Source organism: Aphanomyces invadans (assembly GCF_000520115.1).
Source record: "Aphanomyces invadans strain NJM9701 unplaced genomic scaffold supercont1.3, whole genome shotgun sequence".
Taxonomy (NCBI): domain Eukaryota; phylum Oomycota; class Saprolegniomycetes; order Saprolegniales; family Verrucalvaceae; genus Aphanomyces; species Aphanomyces invadans.
The window spans coordinates 2,361,710-2,375,833 of NW_008580148.1; the positions used below are offsets into that span (position 1 = coordinate 2,361,710).

Below are 14,124 nucleotides of genomic sequence, written 5' to 3' on the forward strand. Positions count from 1 at the left end.
GCGCTGCGGCAGCATCCCAACACCTTCATATACCCCTACCCAAGATCGCCCCTTCCACCCCATGAAGCATCTGGCTACACGTACGCAGCAGCGAGGATGGCGCCATCCCTGCGGTTTCGGGGGGTGGACAAAGTGATCCGTATAAAATGTAATTTTATCCGGAATTCCCATTTCACCGCAAGCGCAGTTCCAAGAGTACACGTCATTAAGCAGTCATGGCGGTCTCGCTGCAAGACAAGCAGAAAGGTCAGCATGAGCCTGATGTGTGAGCTAATATGCGTGCAGAAATGTTGCTCCACATGCTCGAGTTCAACGTCGATGGCGCGACGGAAGCCGCAAATGCGTACGTTCGATGGGTTGAGTCGTCGTCCTGATGGATCGGTCATATGGGCTTAGGGACCGGTGGGGCGAGCAATGGAAGGTCTTGGTGTACGATAACTTCTGCCGTGACATCATCTCGCCGATTCTTAAACTCCACGAGCTCCGCAAGAAGGGAGTGACGCTGCACATGTTGCTTGACAGTGATCGCGAAGAAATCCCGGACGTGCCGGCAATCTACTTTGTCCAGCCAACAACAGCCAACCTCCAACGAATTATCCAAGACTGCACCAAGGAACTGTACAGCTCGATGCACTTGAATTTCGTGTCGCCGATTCCCCGCGACAAGCTTGAAGCATTTGCAAAAGGCTGCGTGGACGCCGGGTGCACAGCCATGGTGCACACCCACTCTGGCCCTCGGCAGACACATATTCTTTTTGATATAGATATCCAAGGTGTTCGATCAGCACGCCAACTTTGTGTCACTTGAGCCCCAGCTCTTTTCGTTGAACCAGCCAAGCAGCTACGTCGCATGGAACGATGCCAAATCGTCTGATGCGACCATCGACGCCACCATGTCGTCCATCGCTCAGGGTACAGCACAGCCAGGTAGCATGTGCCCATGCACGTCATGCTTGTCATCATAGGGTTGTTTTCCATCCTGGCGACTCTCGGGACCGTCCCAGTCATTCGGTGTCCTCCGACGGAAGGTCCATCGCGCCTCGTCGCCGAACGCCTCACGCAAACCCTTCGCGATCACTTGGTGCGTCCAACCTCTCTTCGATTGCGTAGTCGCTCACGCACTGCACTGTCATGAATAGACAAAGCGCACTGGCATATTTAACGACTCGGGCGCTTCGTCGTTCCAGGTACCGTTTGCAGTTGAAGCACGCCAACTCGACCATTCGAAGCTGACGTCGTGGCTCTGGTCATCCAGCGCCCCGTTTTAATCATTTTGGATCGAAATGAAGACCTGACGTCGATGCTGCACCACCCGTCGACATACCAGGTAGAGATGGCCATGCTCCAGTCTCTAGGCTGCACCTTCGGTGGACTTGACACGTGTCGTTTTGGGCAGGCGTTGGTCGACGACATGCTTGGCATCAAACTGAACCGCGTGGCGTTCAAAGTGCCCAACGACAAAGGTACGCTGGTCGACAAGTCGCAGGACTTGGACGTCAAGTCGGACAAATTTTTCGAGTCGACGGCGGGGATGCTGTTTCCGGACGCGATTGCGAGTCACGAAGAAGAGCTCAAGGTTGTCCTGAAGAAGGAAAAGGACATCTCGGCCAAGGTACGTGGATTCTACACCAACGGATGGGCATGATGGGCATGATGGCGTAGGCGGGAAGCGGCGGCAACAGCACCAAGGAACTCGCCGCTGCGGTCGACACGCTTCCGGCGCTGCTCGAGATGAAGAAGACGCTGGAAGTGCACACGAACGTGTTCCAAGCCACGATGGATGCCGTCACGTCTCGCCAGGTCCCGGAATACTCGATGCTCGAACAACGTTTGATTGAAGGGTTCAATGTCCCACCTGCCGAAGTCGTTGCGTTGCTCAGCGAAAAGGTGCTGTTGCTCGTCCTTGCCCGAGCAACGTTGGACCATATCTGGTTGCACAGGGCAGCGCCGAAGACAAAGTGCGCCTCCTCATGATCTACTACCTCACGACGGGCGCGTCGTCCGGCGAGATCGCAGACTTCGAAGCCATCTTACGCCAACCCATGACCGACTCGACCGCCGCGCTCGCGGTATTTGACAACGCGTGGAAATTTATCAAGCAGCATACATCCCTCCAAAAGCACGCGAGTGTCGGATCGTCTTTCCTGGCCACCGACGCGCCTGCTTCGAACGCGACGGCGGCATCCAAGCTAAAAGGCCTTGCAAACAACTGGGCCGGCACCTTTGCTGGCCAGGCGCAAGGATGGCTCACGCAAGCCGCTGAACAGTTCAAGAATTTTTTGCCGGAAAACAAAAAGCTGCAGCTCACGCGCGTCGCCGACGCCATTTCGGAGCTTCGGTACGTATATACCTCGCCACGGGACGGTCCTTTGAGAGAAATACGACGGTAGAGCAAACACAGAAGACGAGAGCTATCTGTACTTGGACCCCAAAATCAAACCGGGTAGCGGACAGGTCCCTCGGCAACGTACGCCGTTCCGCGATGTGATCGTGTTCGTCATCGGTGGTGGCAATTACAACGAGTACCAAAACCTGCAAGCATATGCAAAGGTGCGCAAGAGACAACGGTGGATTGATCACGATAACGGTTCGAATGGTAGGCCCAGCCGTCGACGCACCCGCGGCAAATCTTGTATGGGTGCACGGAACTCCTGACCCCGAACGAGTTCTTGCAACAACTCAACCAAGTGCACACGTAGCCCGTGCCCAGATTGAGTCTACATATCGGATAATGGGACATCTTTACTTTTCAAACGAGCTCCACGCCACAGTTCCTTTCTTCTTGGACGCCACGGCCGCGTCTTGCTCGATCAAACCATCAAGGTAGTGTGACAAGTACGCGAGGACGACGCAAAGCCCCGTCGCTGCTACACTATCACCAACACACCGAACATGAAGGCCGAGCTCGTCTCGCCTCTTCTGGCCATACCTCTGCTTGTTCGAGATGTTGCGGAACGGGATGAACATGTCGAACCACACCTGGCACTTCGATGAAGAACAGTTTCGCGGAATTTTGACCAATCACGTTTCTTAAGTGAAACTTACACCAATCAAAGGTAGGTAACACAAATTATGTCCAATCGTTATAGCGAAAGACAGTCACCAAAGCAAGAGACCTATTTTAACCAATCAACCGACAACATTTCAAAACGTTGTCACCGCAGGCAACTTTTTGTCCAACACGACGTCAAGATGCACCATGCGAGAGGACTCCCGCGGCGTCTGCGGGAGGCACAAAGAGGTCTCGGTAGGCCCAGTGGAGCACATGACGTACGTGGTTCAGGAATGGCAGTGTTAATATAGATGGTCTAGTTTTATTTCTTGTTTTTCTTGCTCTTTTTCTTGGTGGCGGGGATTTTTACCGCGTTTTGTTCTTCCTCTTCCCGTAGCAATTCGTCGGCAATGTCGTTGGCCGACTTGAACGACGTGTGGAGTTGCAGGCCGTCCGGCACGGGGTGGTTGCCAATGTTGGCGGCGCGCGTGGCAAACTTGCGCTCGACGCCGTCGTTCTCGGACGTATCCCAGAGGGCGAGGACACCGCCTGTGCCGCCGGTGCCCAATAGGAACGGCGAGTCGCGGTAAAACTGCAGCGTGAGGAGTTCGCCAACTTGCATGTCTTTCGATGCCACGCACTGGGGCGTCGGGCCAGCCAAGTCCCAGATCTTGACATGCTTATCGGTCCCAGCCGTGGCAAATAAACCAGGAATCGCCTGTGAAAACGAAATCGCCGACACCGCCGTGTCGTGCGCTTGGAATCGGTACAACGGCGCTGAGTTGCCTTTTCGGACGTCATACGCGACAACGATCCCGTCTTCTGTGGATGCGACAAGAGTGCTTGGGCTATGGGGGTGCCACACCATCGATTCGACGTCGGCTGAGAGCGCAAACTTGGAGTACGCGTGCGGCGCGCGGCCATCCAGCACGACAAGGCTGCGGTCGAACGACGCACTGGCGAGAATCGTAGACTCGACAGGGTTCCACTTGACGCTCTGTACCTTGTCCGTGTGATGGGTCATGGTGTGCATGCACTGCTGGGTCGTGACGTCCCAGATTTTGACGGTTGCATCGGCCGACGCACTGGCGAGCATGTTGCGGTGGCCTGCGTTCCAATCGAGGCCGAGGACAGAGTCCTGGTGGGAACCAGGCTTGAGCGCGGCCTTGTGCTTCTTCCGCATGGCTTTCGAGATGGCAACGTCGCTATCGTAACATTTTCGATCATATAAAGGTCGACTGCGGACATGGTTTACCGAAATGTTGCATTCACTTCGCCACCCAACGTTGCCGTCGGCTCCAGTACGTCAAGCACATCCAAATTCCAGATTTCAATGCCGGCTTTGAAAGTACCGACTGCGACGAAGCTGCCATTGACGGGGGCGCCATTGACAGGCGGAACAGGCGCGATGTCCATCCAGGCGAGGGCCAACGGGAACGCGGGAAGGTTGATCTCGTGGTGGACGTACAGATTGCCCGAGTCTTCTTCGTACACGTGCACTTCCAAGTTGCTAAAGTCTTCCTCAGTATTGCACACGAGGACAACAGAGTCCGTCGGTCGGATTTCCATGTCGGCCTTGTCCGCGTCGTCCAGATCGTCGGGAATGTCCTCTTCGTCGTCGTCGACAGGAATCTCGGCGCCGTTGCCTTGCAGGTAGTCCTTTACAGCGGCATCGTCATCTTCTTCGTCATACTGATCCATGTTGAACTCCTTCAAAGCTTCGTCGTCATCGTCGTCATTGCCTTCCATGTCGGCATCGTCGTCAGCCCCGTCCTCTTCTGGCTCATCTTCTTCAACCTCCTCGTTATCTTCTTCGACCTCTTGCGCCAGCTGCGACATCATCTCCACTTCTTCCTTCGACAGGACAAACTTCTCCGGCACGCGCTTGGACGCGCCGCGCGGAACCCATGCGAGCGCGGAAATCATGACAACTGAAGTTGCCACGGTTCCAGTCGTTTTAACCATTGGCCGAGATGCCATGCTCTTTATCCGGATAGAGCATCATCAAGACATCGGATTGGATAAAATGACAAACATCACGTATTTGGATTGGCTATCTTTCGTGCAACACCCATGCCCATTGGTCAATGTCGTGCCATCCTGACACGGCATTTCTGGTCAAAGATCACGAACATGCGGCTGCTTCTCGTTGTCGCGGTATGGACGGCCGTCATGGTCGATGCAGCGGCAAAAAGCACCCCTGACTCGTGGAGACACATCCCTGCCATGCTTAGCCAGAGAATCCAAGCAACATCCCGAACCGTGTCGGAACACATTCGCTCCAAAGTCGTCCCAGCGTCGTCCCCGATTGACGTGTTCGCACAGTCCTCTCTGACATCTTGCACACTCGATACCAACCCAACGTGCTCACGACCGAACGATCTTGCATACGGCAATATTTTGTATCACATCGAGCAAAGCTCGGACGCTGCAGCAGAATCCGCGCTAGCCGCCGCCCTCTCTTACTTTTTCATGACGCGAACAGATGTGACCCTCGAATCCGCCACGATCCTCCAACTGGACGTGACAAAGGATGGGATCCACCCGTGGGAAGTCGTTGCGTACAACTATATCAACTCGGACGCGACGTCGTCGTTCCATCTTCGCGTGAACCATGGCGTCAACTTTCACCTGACCTTCGTAACGAAAGCGGCCCCGGTCACTCGCCACCGCGCTGTCGTGCATCTAAATACCCTAGAGCACTCTTATGCGGTCCTCGAACACACGTATGCCCCGCTGCAGGCGCCTGCCACGTCCTCCTTTGCACCGGGAGCACCTGACACGCCAAAGATTGCATCGTACAACGTTTGGAATGTGAATCCGCCGGAAGCCGTCTACGGTCGGTCCAATCGGTGGCACATGTACACCAAGCGGATGGATCACTTGGTTTCGATTTTGCGCGAAGTGAATGCAGACATCGTGGGCCTGCAAGAGGTCCGAGTCGACAGCACATTTGGGCCCGTTGGCCATCACGCGCAGATCGAGGTAGTTCCACGTTGTCCCAACTCGTCCCGGCCTCATCGACGAGACTCATAGCATATCATGGAGCGCCTTGGCACAGCGTACCAGTACGTGTACCGTCCGGCGATGGCGTACACGAACGACCAAAACCCCCTCGAGCATGTCGAGGAAGGGCCGGCTATTTTATCGAAACACCCGATCGTCGCATCCGACTACATCCTTCTATCTCGTGTGGTGGACGACCCGAACGATGCGCACCAGCGACTGTGTCTGCATGCTGTGGTGCGCGACCTTGCGACCGGCATTCCAAGATGCTGACGGCGATGTGTAGATCGACGTGCCACAGTGGGGCCTCGTCGACGTGTACGCGACGCATTTGTCTTTGAGCGAGCGGTCCCGAGAGCAAACGATGGTCCAAGTGTGGGAGTACATTCAACAAGGCGTAGGGGTGACGCAGGTGCTGTTGGGCGATCTCAACGCAGAGCCGCAGTCGAATGGAATTCAGTTCCTTCAGGGGAAGGCGACCCTCCACGGCCACCGCACCAACCTCGTCGACGCGTGGTTACACGTCCACAAAGACGAGCCGACCCCCAATTCCAAGCGCCCGTTCGACATCCAACACGCGTTCACGTTTCCCAGCGACGACCCCGTCAAGCGCATCGACTTTGTCTTGTCCCGCGGCAAAGGTCGCGCTGTGCGATGCGATGTCTTTGGACAAGCGCCGACGTCCGACACGGCAAATTTTCCCAAGGACAACGGCATGCTCAGCCAAGATGGAGACAGCCCCGTGTACGCCTCGGACCACCGTGGCGTCGTAGCGACCTTTGCTGCGTAAGGCAAATCTGTTGTGGCTCGCGTCGACGTCGCCTTGGACTTTGTTCAAGTGGTAATCGATTATAATCAGAGAGAAGGGGCGTTCACGCTTGAGCGATCATGCAGGTAGGTCTGGCTCATGGGCTATTCTGCTGTGGAGGAGGATTGTCTGGTGAGGCGGGCGGCAACCCGCTGAACGTGCTGTTCATGTTGCGCCAGCTGACGTTCCAAGCGCTGTCTCTCGCGCTCTTTTCGGGCGGCCTCGCGGAGTTCCTTCTGGGCAATTTGATGGGGTGTCTCGCCTCGCAGGGCGAGATCGATGTGATGCATCACAGATTGCATCGTGTCGAGTTCGTGCTGGACGTCTACTTCGGCGTCGGCTTCGAGGACTTCGACGTCTTTGATAGCCTTGGCGACTGTCGCTGCAGGAGTCCAGGAAGCGTGTGGAGAGGAAGGGCTTGATGGAATGTCGGCGTGACTGTGTGCAGAAGATGGAGATGCCGGTAGTGACGACAGATCTGGAATCCGTTCGTCAGAACTTGCGGTGACCTCTAAACCAGGAGATGTTGGGTAAAGCACTGGCGCGGATGTCGAAACGCCGGAATAGCTGGACGCGGCAAACGTCATGTCGTTTCGCGACGGCGCTGGAATCGCAGGAGTGTCTGTGATCACTGGGGCTGTCGTTGCATATGTCGGCGCCGGGTAGTCTACGTGGCAATGATACAGCAACTTTGCAGGGCACATGCGCTACTCACGGATTGAGCAAGCATTAAGCGAAGGGTATTTCGGAACGGAAGCTGGCCCTGACAAGGACGGAGACAGGAATGGGCACGTTGAGGTGGTTGCGTCCGGTGCAGTAGACTGTTGGAAGGAAGGATACGATGATGGAGGTTTTCCCGTTGGTAGATCGTGGAGAGACGGGTATCGTATCGGTATAGACGCATTGAAAGCGCGAGGAGGCGTCATGGGCCGGTCAAACTCGGCCATCAAGGCGTCGGCGGCGTCGTCTTCGACTGTCGCCATGGTGGGCACGAAGTTTGGACAAAGAAGAATGTCGATCTGACATACATTCTGATTCGGGACTGCAGGGAGATGGCGGTCAAGTGATGATGGTGCATGCATGGCACGAAGAAAAGGTCGTCAGTCTTCCTTCATGCACACTCGACACAAACGCCGCAAGTTGCTGGGTCTGGACATTACTCAAATGGAGCTATTGTCCCGGTGACCTGTTCCGGTACGATCAAGGGTATCGCAAGGGTGCAAACCACGGTGGGATTGGAGTTTGTTCGACAACGATGAATAAGTTTGCACGACGCTACTGAGACTTTTTGGCAGCGCAGTTTGCCCGCTTGACGACCGCGGGCACGAGCATCAATGCGGCGAGGGTGAGGAACCCGAGCACGGTTTGAAGGTCGAATATGTCTCGGATGCCTTGCAAGTTCGACAGCATCGACCCAGCCTTGACCGTGACATAGTTGTACGGCATGAGGCCGAAGAACACGGACGGAGCAAAGAGGAAGAGCGGAATGTTCAGGTACGGACTTGCCATGTTGAGCAGCCAGTTGGGCGAGAAGGGAAAAATACGCAGGAACAAGAGGACGAACATCAGTCGCTGTTCATTCCGTGCGGCATCGATCTGCGCCTGAAGGATGTCGAGTTTTCCTGCAATAGAGAGATGGGTGTGTGTCCATAACAGTGCGATGAACTGTTGCAGTACCTGGCAAGAAGTAGTCGGTCATGGACACGAGGCTTTCGTGGGACCCCAGGGTCGACGACAGAATGTAGCAAGACGACGCTCCGCACTGCACCACAACATCATGTAAGTTGACTGTGGCTGGGACGGAGGGGCATCGTGTACCATTGTGAGGAAGCACACAAGTGGAAATGCAAAGTGAATGGGAAGCAGGACACCAGCAATCACATTGAGCAATGCAGAGCCAGGAATCGCAAAAGTCTGCTTGATGAAGAAGACGCTGGCAAAACATAACACGGTCAACTCAAAGTCCTCGGCCATGGCGCTTCGAAGGGCGGCGCTGACGTCCCCTCTTTGGATGTCTTCGAAGCTTAAGTTCCACGAGAGCGTGTCAGCCAAGGACGGATGCCGTTCCAACAACCGAGAGAAGAGCACGTACGACATGCCAATGCATGCGACGAACACTACCACGAGGCGCCACAGCCCGCCAAGCACTTGGAGCGCTCCCATCGTGGTCCGAGTCGTGCACACACAACGACTTGATGAAAAGATGGATATTTGGAGCATTTTAAATAATGGAAGCGGAGTTTCCCGGATATCTATCCGGTCGTTCTAGGTGAAAATTCAATCGCAAACACCCACACCACCGAGGAAGAAGCTCAGGAGCTCAGACCCATGTCGGACAACGAGCGCGATGAAGCAGCCGATGCGACCAGGACTGAGGCGGAGAAGAAGCTGTTTGAGATCCGCATGAAGATGAACGCAGGCCGCAAGAAAAACAAGGAACTCGCGGAACAAGAGCACATGAAAGCGACGCTTCCTCCAGGGAAGGCCAAGAAGTGGTCGGCAGACGACGGAGCCGCGCCCAAGCGTGAAGCGTCTAGTCTCCCCAAAGAAAAAGCATATCTTCTGGATACGGTCGTGGACGCCGAGTTGAAGGCAAAGAAGGCACAGAAGAAGGAGAAACAAAAAGCTGCGTTTGGGTGGGAAGTGTTTAACCAAGATTCGCTCTACAATGCGTACAAGAAGCGCTTGCATGCCCTTCCGACCGAGAAGAACACCAATCGCGCGACATCCAAGGAGTATGACGAACTCGAATACGGCAAGAATGATGCCACGACGGAAGAAGGCGTGGATCGCATGGTGGCGGAACTCGCCCACCGTGCCGAAGTGAAGAAAAAGTTTAGCCGACGACGACAGCATTACGACGGCGAAGACATCGACTACATCAACAACCGGAATCGCGTGTTCAATAAGAAGATCTCGCGCGCGTTCGACAAGTACACGGTCGAGATTCGTCAAAACCTGGAGCGAGGCACAGCGTTGTAAGGACCCGCGTGAAGGTCGCATTCCACGTAACCTCAACTACACAACCTTTTTCTTTATGCTGGACATCGCACGCGCGACTCGCTCCACCGTGCGCCTGCCGCTCACAGCCCCACCATCACGACATACAAGAGAGAAGGACTGTGTTGCTAGATCGACCACAGGGTAACATCCTGGACGAGAACGGACCCATCCAGTGCACCTACACCATCCAGTGCGGTTGCGGCATGTACCGTCCTATGCCTGTGACAACGACAGCGTCTCGGTGGAATCTGCTTGCACGCACAGCGGGACCCCGACGACGACGACGCGAGCGAGTCAAGACGAGATAGCGGGAGGTACAGGTGCACGTTGTATTCTAATAGTTGCGTTGGGTCTATTTGTCCTTGCCCTTCTTGCTGGGTCGCTCTGGTTCGTAAGACGAGTCGCGCTTCCACTCCGGGACGTCTTGAGTAGGCTCGAATTCTTCGTCTTCCCACTCCGCGATATCTATGGAGGCAATACGCATGAGCAACATCAGAGTCCTCGATCGTTCTTTCATCCAACGTACCATCATCGTCGTCCTCGTCTTCCTCGTCGTCTGCTTCCTCTTCGTCCTTGTCGTCGACCGACCCGTACAGGTTGAACTCGTCCTTCTTGGCGGCTTCCTGCTTGAGCGCCCCTTCCGGCTGTGTCTTGGACATCAGCCAGTCCGCCAAATCGTCCTTGTCCTCTTGCGACATCAAGTCGAATTTCGACGGGACGTGCTTGTCGCTGCTGGTTCCATTCGCTTCGAACACGTATTCTTGTTCAAACACCTTGGTGTTGTCGTCCGTGGACGCTGCCTTAAATTCCTTCCAGTTGAACGGAGTCACCGGTTCAGTCTCCGGCGCAGTCGCGGATGCCTTGATCACGTCGCGGAGCGGATCCTTCTTCACCTTGAACGTCGTGAAGCGCAGAATCGAGTAGCTCAACTTCATTTTGGCTTCCAGCTCCTTCAACGTGGCGGGACTCGTTTCGAATGTCTTGACCAGCAACTTGGCCTCGCGGTGGCGCTCGAAAGTGCCGCCCCATCGTCGGTCGTCGATAGCGTACCCCAACGTACGGTGGCCTCGGTGGGACACATCGCGCACGACACCGCCTTTGGACAGAATGAACGACGCCAGTTCCTTGAACGCCTTGGCCGTGTCGGCCGGCGAGCTCTTCAAGTTTGTCAGAATAACCTGCTTGTACAGCACCATGATGGGTCGGCGAGAGGCGGCGAATGCAGATCAACCACCCGACAGCTCTAAACCACCGACAAACCAGCCAATCGACCAGCGCCGACTGCACCAGATTGGGTAAAATTCAATGGGGTAAAGCACTTTTGATTGGTGCAGTGCATGTAATTTTTAACGAATCAAAACACACGACTGTTCAAGATCGTCTCTCACAATGGACCCTGCGCCAAGTCGACAGAATGGGCCGCGGTGGTGCCGTTCCAGAACTCTGGTTGGTCTACCCTGGCCTTTCAACGGCGGATGCGACCTGCAGCCATGAGTTGATGCCTCTTAGTCACGGCCGCGACATCATCTGCAACGACGGACAACGCAGTTCAGAGCAGCTATCAGCATACGTATTATGCGACTGTCAGTGACGAGGGGGATGGCAGTTGGCATACCCCCACGAGGTGATTGGTCTGTGTACATTGCGACGAATTCCCATGAGGTCGAATGTGGCAAGAGGGACACAACGTGCTAGTGTGGAGGAAGACAGCCCATGGAACTGTCCTCTGCAGCAGCACCTCACTCATACCTTCGGAGGGGATCGCATGCATCTTCTTCCACAGTGCCATGCCACTTGACGCGCACCGCACGTCGACAGCTACAAGATCGGATGACCGATTCGGTGGAGACGGAGTGCCGACAATACAGCTTTGCTTGCACCTGCCATGTGAACGAGCCGTCAACGCAATCGACACGCGTGTTTTGGTTCAATTCCTCTCCGGCTGGTCATCGGCAGTTCTTGAAGTTGCCGAGGCGGCACACATGGATGACGAGGTGCGTGTGGCCAACCTTTTGCACTTGGAGTTTGTATCGGCGAGCGTGTCTATTTTCGTCCGCTGAAGTCCGATAGGCCAGCGGGGAGCCTTCGTATACAAAATATTCGGTACATTATTGCAGGCAGACGCCCGAAAGATCTGTCACTCTGTGCCAAACCACACAATCGATCACTGTATACTTGAATTTTGTATGCAATATTATAAATGATTGCACTAGATCATATTTCTGCCGTCGTACGATGATCGCATCACCGCTCCTTGTTGAGCTCTCTCAACCGACATATTGCAACCGGCCCAATCAGCGCCCCCTTGGCGTCTTCTATTTCTTTTCAAGCGGGGAAAAATTCCCTTTGTTAAATACCGTCCCACCCCGAACACACCCTGTTATTCCGCAGCCGAGTTTATTTGGTCAGTTATAAAATTCCATCGAGGACCGACCGACGCCCCACGTACATGAGCGTCACCATCATCGGCGTCCAAGTCGGCGGGAGGTTGCTCGAGATCGCTTACGACATGAAGATGACACTCGTATTACTCGGTGTCCTCGCATACGTTGGCTACCGTGCTCGGACCGCCAACCGCGTGCCAGCGAAACAAATATGCGAAGCGACGCTTGCTTCCGAACGCGTGTTCCACGAACTCTTGCGCGCCGAAGAGGTACAGATGGCTCACAACACCAAGTCCACATCCCCGCTCAACGTCCGAAGAAAGAAGAAGAAGAGTGCTCACAAGCAGACGGATGCTGCTCCTATAGGTAAACATCGCAGTCCAGGAATCCGCACCGCGACCCCGACACAACCTGAGCGCGTTGAAACAGAGAGACTTTCAGACGCCTTGGACAACCCTGTCGTACCGCCTGCTGCGATGATCTTGGATGACGTCGACCTGATTGTTCTGACGGATGCCGTCCCTGTGACCGAAATCGTTGAAGTCCCTGACGTCGTGACCAAGCCGAAAAAGTCCGCTAGCAATAAGAAGTTCAACTCGCCTTTCTCCCCGGCAAAAGACGTCTCCGAGATTAACTGGATGGATGTCGTGCGCCTTCCGACGAAATCATCGCCTGGGTCCACAGCGTCCACTTCCAGCTCGTCGTCGTCGAAGGCGCGCCGCTCGTTGTCGCCCGTGAAATCGTCGTCTTCTTCGTTCCCTATCCAGTCGTTGAAACCAATCTCCTCGATCCCTACATTGTCGATCAACACGTTCGTCGACGCGCCGTGTCTCTCGAATGTTGATCATGCGACCACGAAGCCGGTGCTGTCTCGATCTCGCTCGTCAATCGCCGATGGTCGAAGTTGGCGCGACGTCTTAGGTCCGCTCTCTCCGTCCCCAACGTCACCGCCTGTGCTAACCAAGACAACATCGCTGGGCACCATGGTGTACCCTCCATTGCCGAAGGGCCCACCCCCACCGCTTCCTGCGACTCCCATCGAAGTCGCTCCGGTCGCATTGGCACAGATTGTACAGCAAATGTACGAGCCGTTGCTTCCTCTCATGCAACGCCGTGCCTCATGTGTGTTACCTGCGTAGTGAGTTTTACTTCAGCGAGACCAACCTGCAGCGTGACCTGTTTCTGCGGCAGCGCATGGACGTCCATGGATTTGTCTACGTGAACGTCGTGCTCAACTTTAACCGGGTGAAGGCAATCACACAGTTGCAGAAGATCGAGGTCGACTTGCCCAGCCTGATCCGTGCACTGGAGCTGTCTCCGTGTCTGTCGGTCCAGTGCAAGCGACTTGCATCAGGCGCGATCGACCCCGAATTTGTTCGACTAGCGAAGATTCGGCCGGCCAAGGACTGGGCAGCGTGGGTGCCGGCGAACCCGCTGCCGACAAACCACCCGTTCGAGATGCATGCGAACCTGGCGCAGTTACGACGAACGGGGTTATGTTCGCCCACGAGCATTGCCCAGACTGCATAGCACTAACTTTAACCGACACATCTTGCTTCCTCGTGCGCGTTCGTCGACGTCCATGGACACGTCGAATCGCAATGCCCCACCAGACCATGTTAAGGAAATTTCGTGCGTAGACAATTGACCAGGTTCAACAGAATTCGTTGAAGCCCTTCTCATTCGGCTTGGGAGCGTGGGCGACGACATTGGGATTGGAATCACGGGGCTCCGGTGGCGCCGTGTGACACGGGGCATGAATCCAGGTCACGCAGATAGCACGCCGGCGGTGTGCAGTCCGCCACGTCGAGCCATCGCACGAAGAGGACCCACGTCCGCGGGTAGCCGTAGGGGAAGGAGGCGGGGAAAGTGGCCGGCGCTCATGTGTATAGCTAGACTGACTCATCGATAGTCGTTTGTGTGCTATGGAG

General features: G+C 55.3%; 9 protein-coding genes across 12 annotated transcripts; 4 read left to right on the forward strand and 5 right to left on the reverse strand.

The window, feature by feature from the left end:
- The first annotated feature begins 175 nt into the window (after positions 1–175).
- H310_02368 lies at positions 176–2,990 on the forward strand. Of its 2 annotated transcripts, XM_008865853.1 has the most exons (12): positions 176–246; positions 286–343; positions 397–715; positions 765–912; positions 966–1,081; positions 1,140–1,187; positions 1,256–1,327; positions 1,397–1,612; positions 1,663–1,887; positions 1,941–2,338; positions 2,391–2,550; positions 2,601–2,990. In XM_008865853.1, exons 1-12 carry the CDS (start codon positions 216–218, stop codon positions 2,697–2,699), a joined length of 1,890 nt encoding a protein of 629 aa, XP_008864075.1. In that variant the 5' UTR covers positions 176–215; the 3' UTR covers positions 2,700–2,990. The 2 variants fall into 2 exon arrangements, with proteins under 2 accessions (XP_008864075.1, XP_008864074.1); XM_008865852.1 differs by having other exon boundaries at positions 2,391–2,990.
- On the reverse strand, positions 2,552–2,990 carry H310_02369 (hypothetical protein). Its single transcript, XM_008865854.1, has 2 exons — positions 2,930–2,990; positions 2,552–2,872 (listed from the first exon to the last, which is right to left on the reverse strand). The coding sequence occupies exons 1-2, from the start codon at positions 2,965–2,967 to the stop codon at positions 2,743–2,745; spliced, it is 168 nt and encodes a 55-aa protein (XP_008864076.1). The 5' UTR covers positions 2,968–2,990; the 3' UTR covers positions 2,552–2,742.
- Positions 2,991–3,267: 277 nt separating this feature from the next.
- On the reverse strand, positions 3,268–4,942 carry H310_02370 (hypothetical protein). The gene is made up of 2 exons (XM_008865855.1): positions 4,248–4,942; positions 3,268–4,197 (listed from the first exon to the last, which is right to left on the reverse strand). Exons 1-2 carry the CDS (start codon positions 4,916–4,918, stop codon positions 3,315–3,317), a joined length of 1,554 nt encoding a protein of 517 aa, XP_008864077.1. The 5' UTR covers positions 4,919–4,942; the 3' UTR covers positions 3,268–3,314.
- Positions 4,943–5,092: 150 nt separating this feature from the next.
- On the forward strand, positions 5,093–7,806 carry H310_02371. 2 transcript variants are annotated; one of them, XM_008865856.1, is made up of 3 exons: positions 5,093–5,977; positions 6,029–6,235; positions 6,285–7,806. In XM_008865856.1, exons 1-3 carry the CDS (start codon positions 5,126–5,128, stop codon positions 6,786–6,788), a joined length of 1,563 nt encoding a protein of 520 aa, XP_008864078.1. In that variant the 5' UTR covers positions 5,093–5,125; the 3' UTR covers positions 6,789–7,806. The 2 variants fall into 2 exon arrangements, with proteins under 2 accessions (XP_008864078.1, XP_008864079.1); XM_008865857.1 differs by having other exon boundaries at positions 6,029–7,806.
- Positions 6,367–7,806, reverse strand: H310_02372 (hypothetical protein). Its single transcript, XM_008865858.1, has 2 exons — positions 7,522–7,806; positions 6,367–7,473 (listed from the first exon to the last, which is right to left on the reverse strand). The coding sequence occupies exons 1-2, from the start codon at positions 7,787–7,789 to the stop codon at positions 6,911–6,913; spliced, it is 831 nt and encodes a 276-aa protein (XP_008864080.1). The 5' UTR covers positions 7,790–7,806; the 3' UTR covers positions 6,367–6,910.
- Positions 7,807–7,843: 37 nt separating this feature from the next.
- Positions 7,844–9,020, reverse strand: H310_02373 (hypothetical protein). The gene is made up of 3 exons (XM_008865859.1): positions 8,625–9,020; positions 8,484–8,568; positions 7,844–8,428 (listed from the first exon to the last, which is right to left on the reverse strand). The coding sequence occupies exons 1-3, from the start codon at positions 8,967–8,969 to the stop codon at positions 8,082–8,084; spliced, it is 777 nt and encodes a 258-aa protein (XP_008864081.1). The 5' UTR covers positions 8,970–9,020; the 3' UTR covers positions 7,844–8,081.
- Positions 9,021–9,088: 68 nt separating this feature from the next.
- Positions 9,089–10,012, forward strand: H310_02374 (hypothetical protein). The gene has a single exon (XM_008865860.1). It carries the CDS (start codon positions 9,135–9,137, stop codon positions 9,786–9,788), a length of 654 nt encoding a protein of 217 aa, XP_008864082.1. The 5' UTR covers positions 9,089–9,134; the 3' UTR covers positions 9,789–10,012.
- A 104-nt stretch (positions 10,013–10,116) lies between these two features.
- Positions 10,117–11,062, reverse strand: H310_02375 (ribosomal protein S6). Its single transcript, XM_008865861.1, has 2 exons — positions 10,336–11,062; positions 10,117–10,274 (listed from the first exon to the last, which is right to left on the reverse strand). The coding sequence occupies exons 1-2, from the start codon at positions 11,003–11,005 to the stop codon at positions 10,162–10,164; spliced, it is 783 nt and encodes a 260-aa protein (XP_008864083.1). The 5' UTR covers positions 11,006–11,062; the 3' UTR covers positions 10,117–10,161.
- Positions 11,063–12,222: 1,160 nt separating this feature from the next.
- H310_02376 lies at positions 12,223–13,754 on the forward strand. Of its 2 annotated transcripts, XM_008865863.1 has the most exons (3): positions 12,223–12,559; positions 12,623–13,274; positions 13,333–13,754. In XM_008865863.1, exons 1-3 carry the CDS (start codon positions 12,259–12,261, stop codon positions 13,721–13,723), a joined length of 1,344 nt encoding a protein of 447 aa, XP_008864085.1. In that variant the 5' UTR covers positions 12,223–12,258; the 3' UTR covers positions 13,724–13,754. The 2 variants fall into 2 exon arrangements, with proteins under 2 accessions (XP_008864085.1, XP_008864084.1); XM_008865862.1 differs by having other exon boundaries at positions 12,223–13,274.
- The last annotated feature ends 370 nt before the right edge of the window (positions 13,755–14,124 follow it).

Bases quoted from the DNA above. Each gene is read 5' to 3' on its own strand.
- H310_02369 (XM_008865854.1), bottom strand. From the start codon at position 2,967: ATGTTCATCCCGTTCCGCAACATCTCGAACAAGCAGAG. The intron at 2,873-2,929 runs GTATGGCCAGAA...TGTTGGTGATAG, and splicing joins AACATCTCGAACAAGCAGAG to TGTAGCAGCGACGGGGCTTT.
- H310_02371 (XM_008865856.1), top strand. From the start codon at position 5,126: ATGCGGCTGCTTCTCGTTGTCGCGGTATGGACGGCCGTCATGGTCGAT. The intron at 5,978-6,028 runs GTAGTTCCACGT...CGAGACTCATAG, and splicing joins GCCATCACGCGCAGATCGAG to CATATCATGGAGCGCCTTGG. The intron at 6,236-6,284 runs GTGCGCGACCTT...GGCGATGTGTAG, and splicing joins GACTGTGTCTGCATGCTGTG to ATCGACGTGCCACAGTGGGG.
- H310_02370 (XM_008865855.1), bottom strand. From the start codon at position 4,918: ATGATTTCCGCGCTCGCATGGGTTCCGCGCGGCGCGTCCAAGCGCGTG. The intron at 4,198-4,247 runs GTAAACCATGTC...ATGTTACGATAG, and splicing joins GAAGTGAATGCAACATTTCG to CGACGTTGCCATCTCGAAAG.
- H310_02373 (XM_008865859.1), bottom strand. From the start codon at position 8,969: ATGGGAGCGCTCCAAGTGCTTGGCGGGCTGTGGCGCCTCGTGGTAGTG. The intron at 8,569-8,624 runs GTACACGATGCC...GTTGTGGTGCAG, and splicing joins TTGTGTGCTTCCTCACAATG to TGCGGAGCGTCGTCTTGCTA. The intron at 8,429-8,483 runs GTACTGCAACAG...TCTCTATTGCAG, and splicing joins GACCGACTACTTCTTGCCAG to GAAAACTCGACATCCTTCAG.
- H310_02374 (XM_008865860.1), top strand. From the start codon at position 9,135: ATGTCGGACAACGAGCGCGATGAAGCAGCCGATGCGACCAGGACTGAG.
- H310_02368 (XM_008865852.1), top strand. From the start codon at position 216: ATGGCGGTCTCGCTGCAAGACAAGCAGAAAG. The intron at 913-965 runs GTACAGCACAGC...TTGTCATCATAG, and splicing joins CATGTCGTCCATCGCTCAGG to GGTTGTTTTCCATCCTGGCG. The intron at 1,188-1,255 runs GTACCGTTTGCA...CTGGTCATCCAG, and splicing joins CGGGCGCTTCGTCGTTCCAG to CGCCCCGTTTTAATCATTTT.
- H310_02372 (XM_008865858.1), bottom strand. From the start codon at position 7,789: ATGGCGACAGTCGAAGACGACGCCGCCGACGCCTTGATGGCCGAGTTT. The intron at 7,474-7,521 runs GTGAGTAGCGCA...ATTGCCACGTAG, and splicing joins GCTTAATGCTTGCTCAATCC to ACTACCCGGCGCCGACATAT.
- H310_02376 (XM_008865862.1), top strand. From the start codon at position 12,259: ATGAGCGTCACCATCATCGGCGTCCAAGTCGGCGGGAGGTTGCTCGAG. The intron at 13,275-13,332 runs GTACGAGCCGTT...TTACCTGCGTAG, and splicing joins GCACAGATTGTACAGCAAAT to TGAGTTTTACTTCAGCGAGA.
- H310_02375 (XM_008865861.1), bottom strand. From the start codon at position 11,005: ATGGTGCTGTACAAGCAGGTTATTCTGACAAACTTGAAGAGCTCGCCG. The intron at 10,275-10,335 runs GTACGTTGGATG...TTGCCTCCATAG, and splicing joins AGACGAGGACGACGATGATG to ATATCGCGGAGTGGGAAGAC.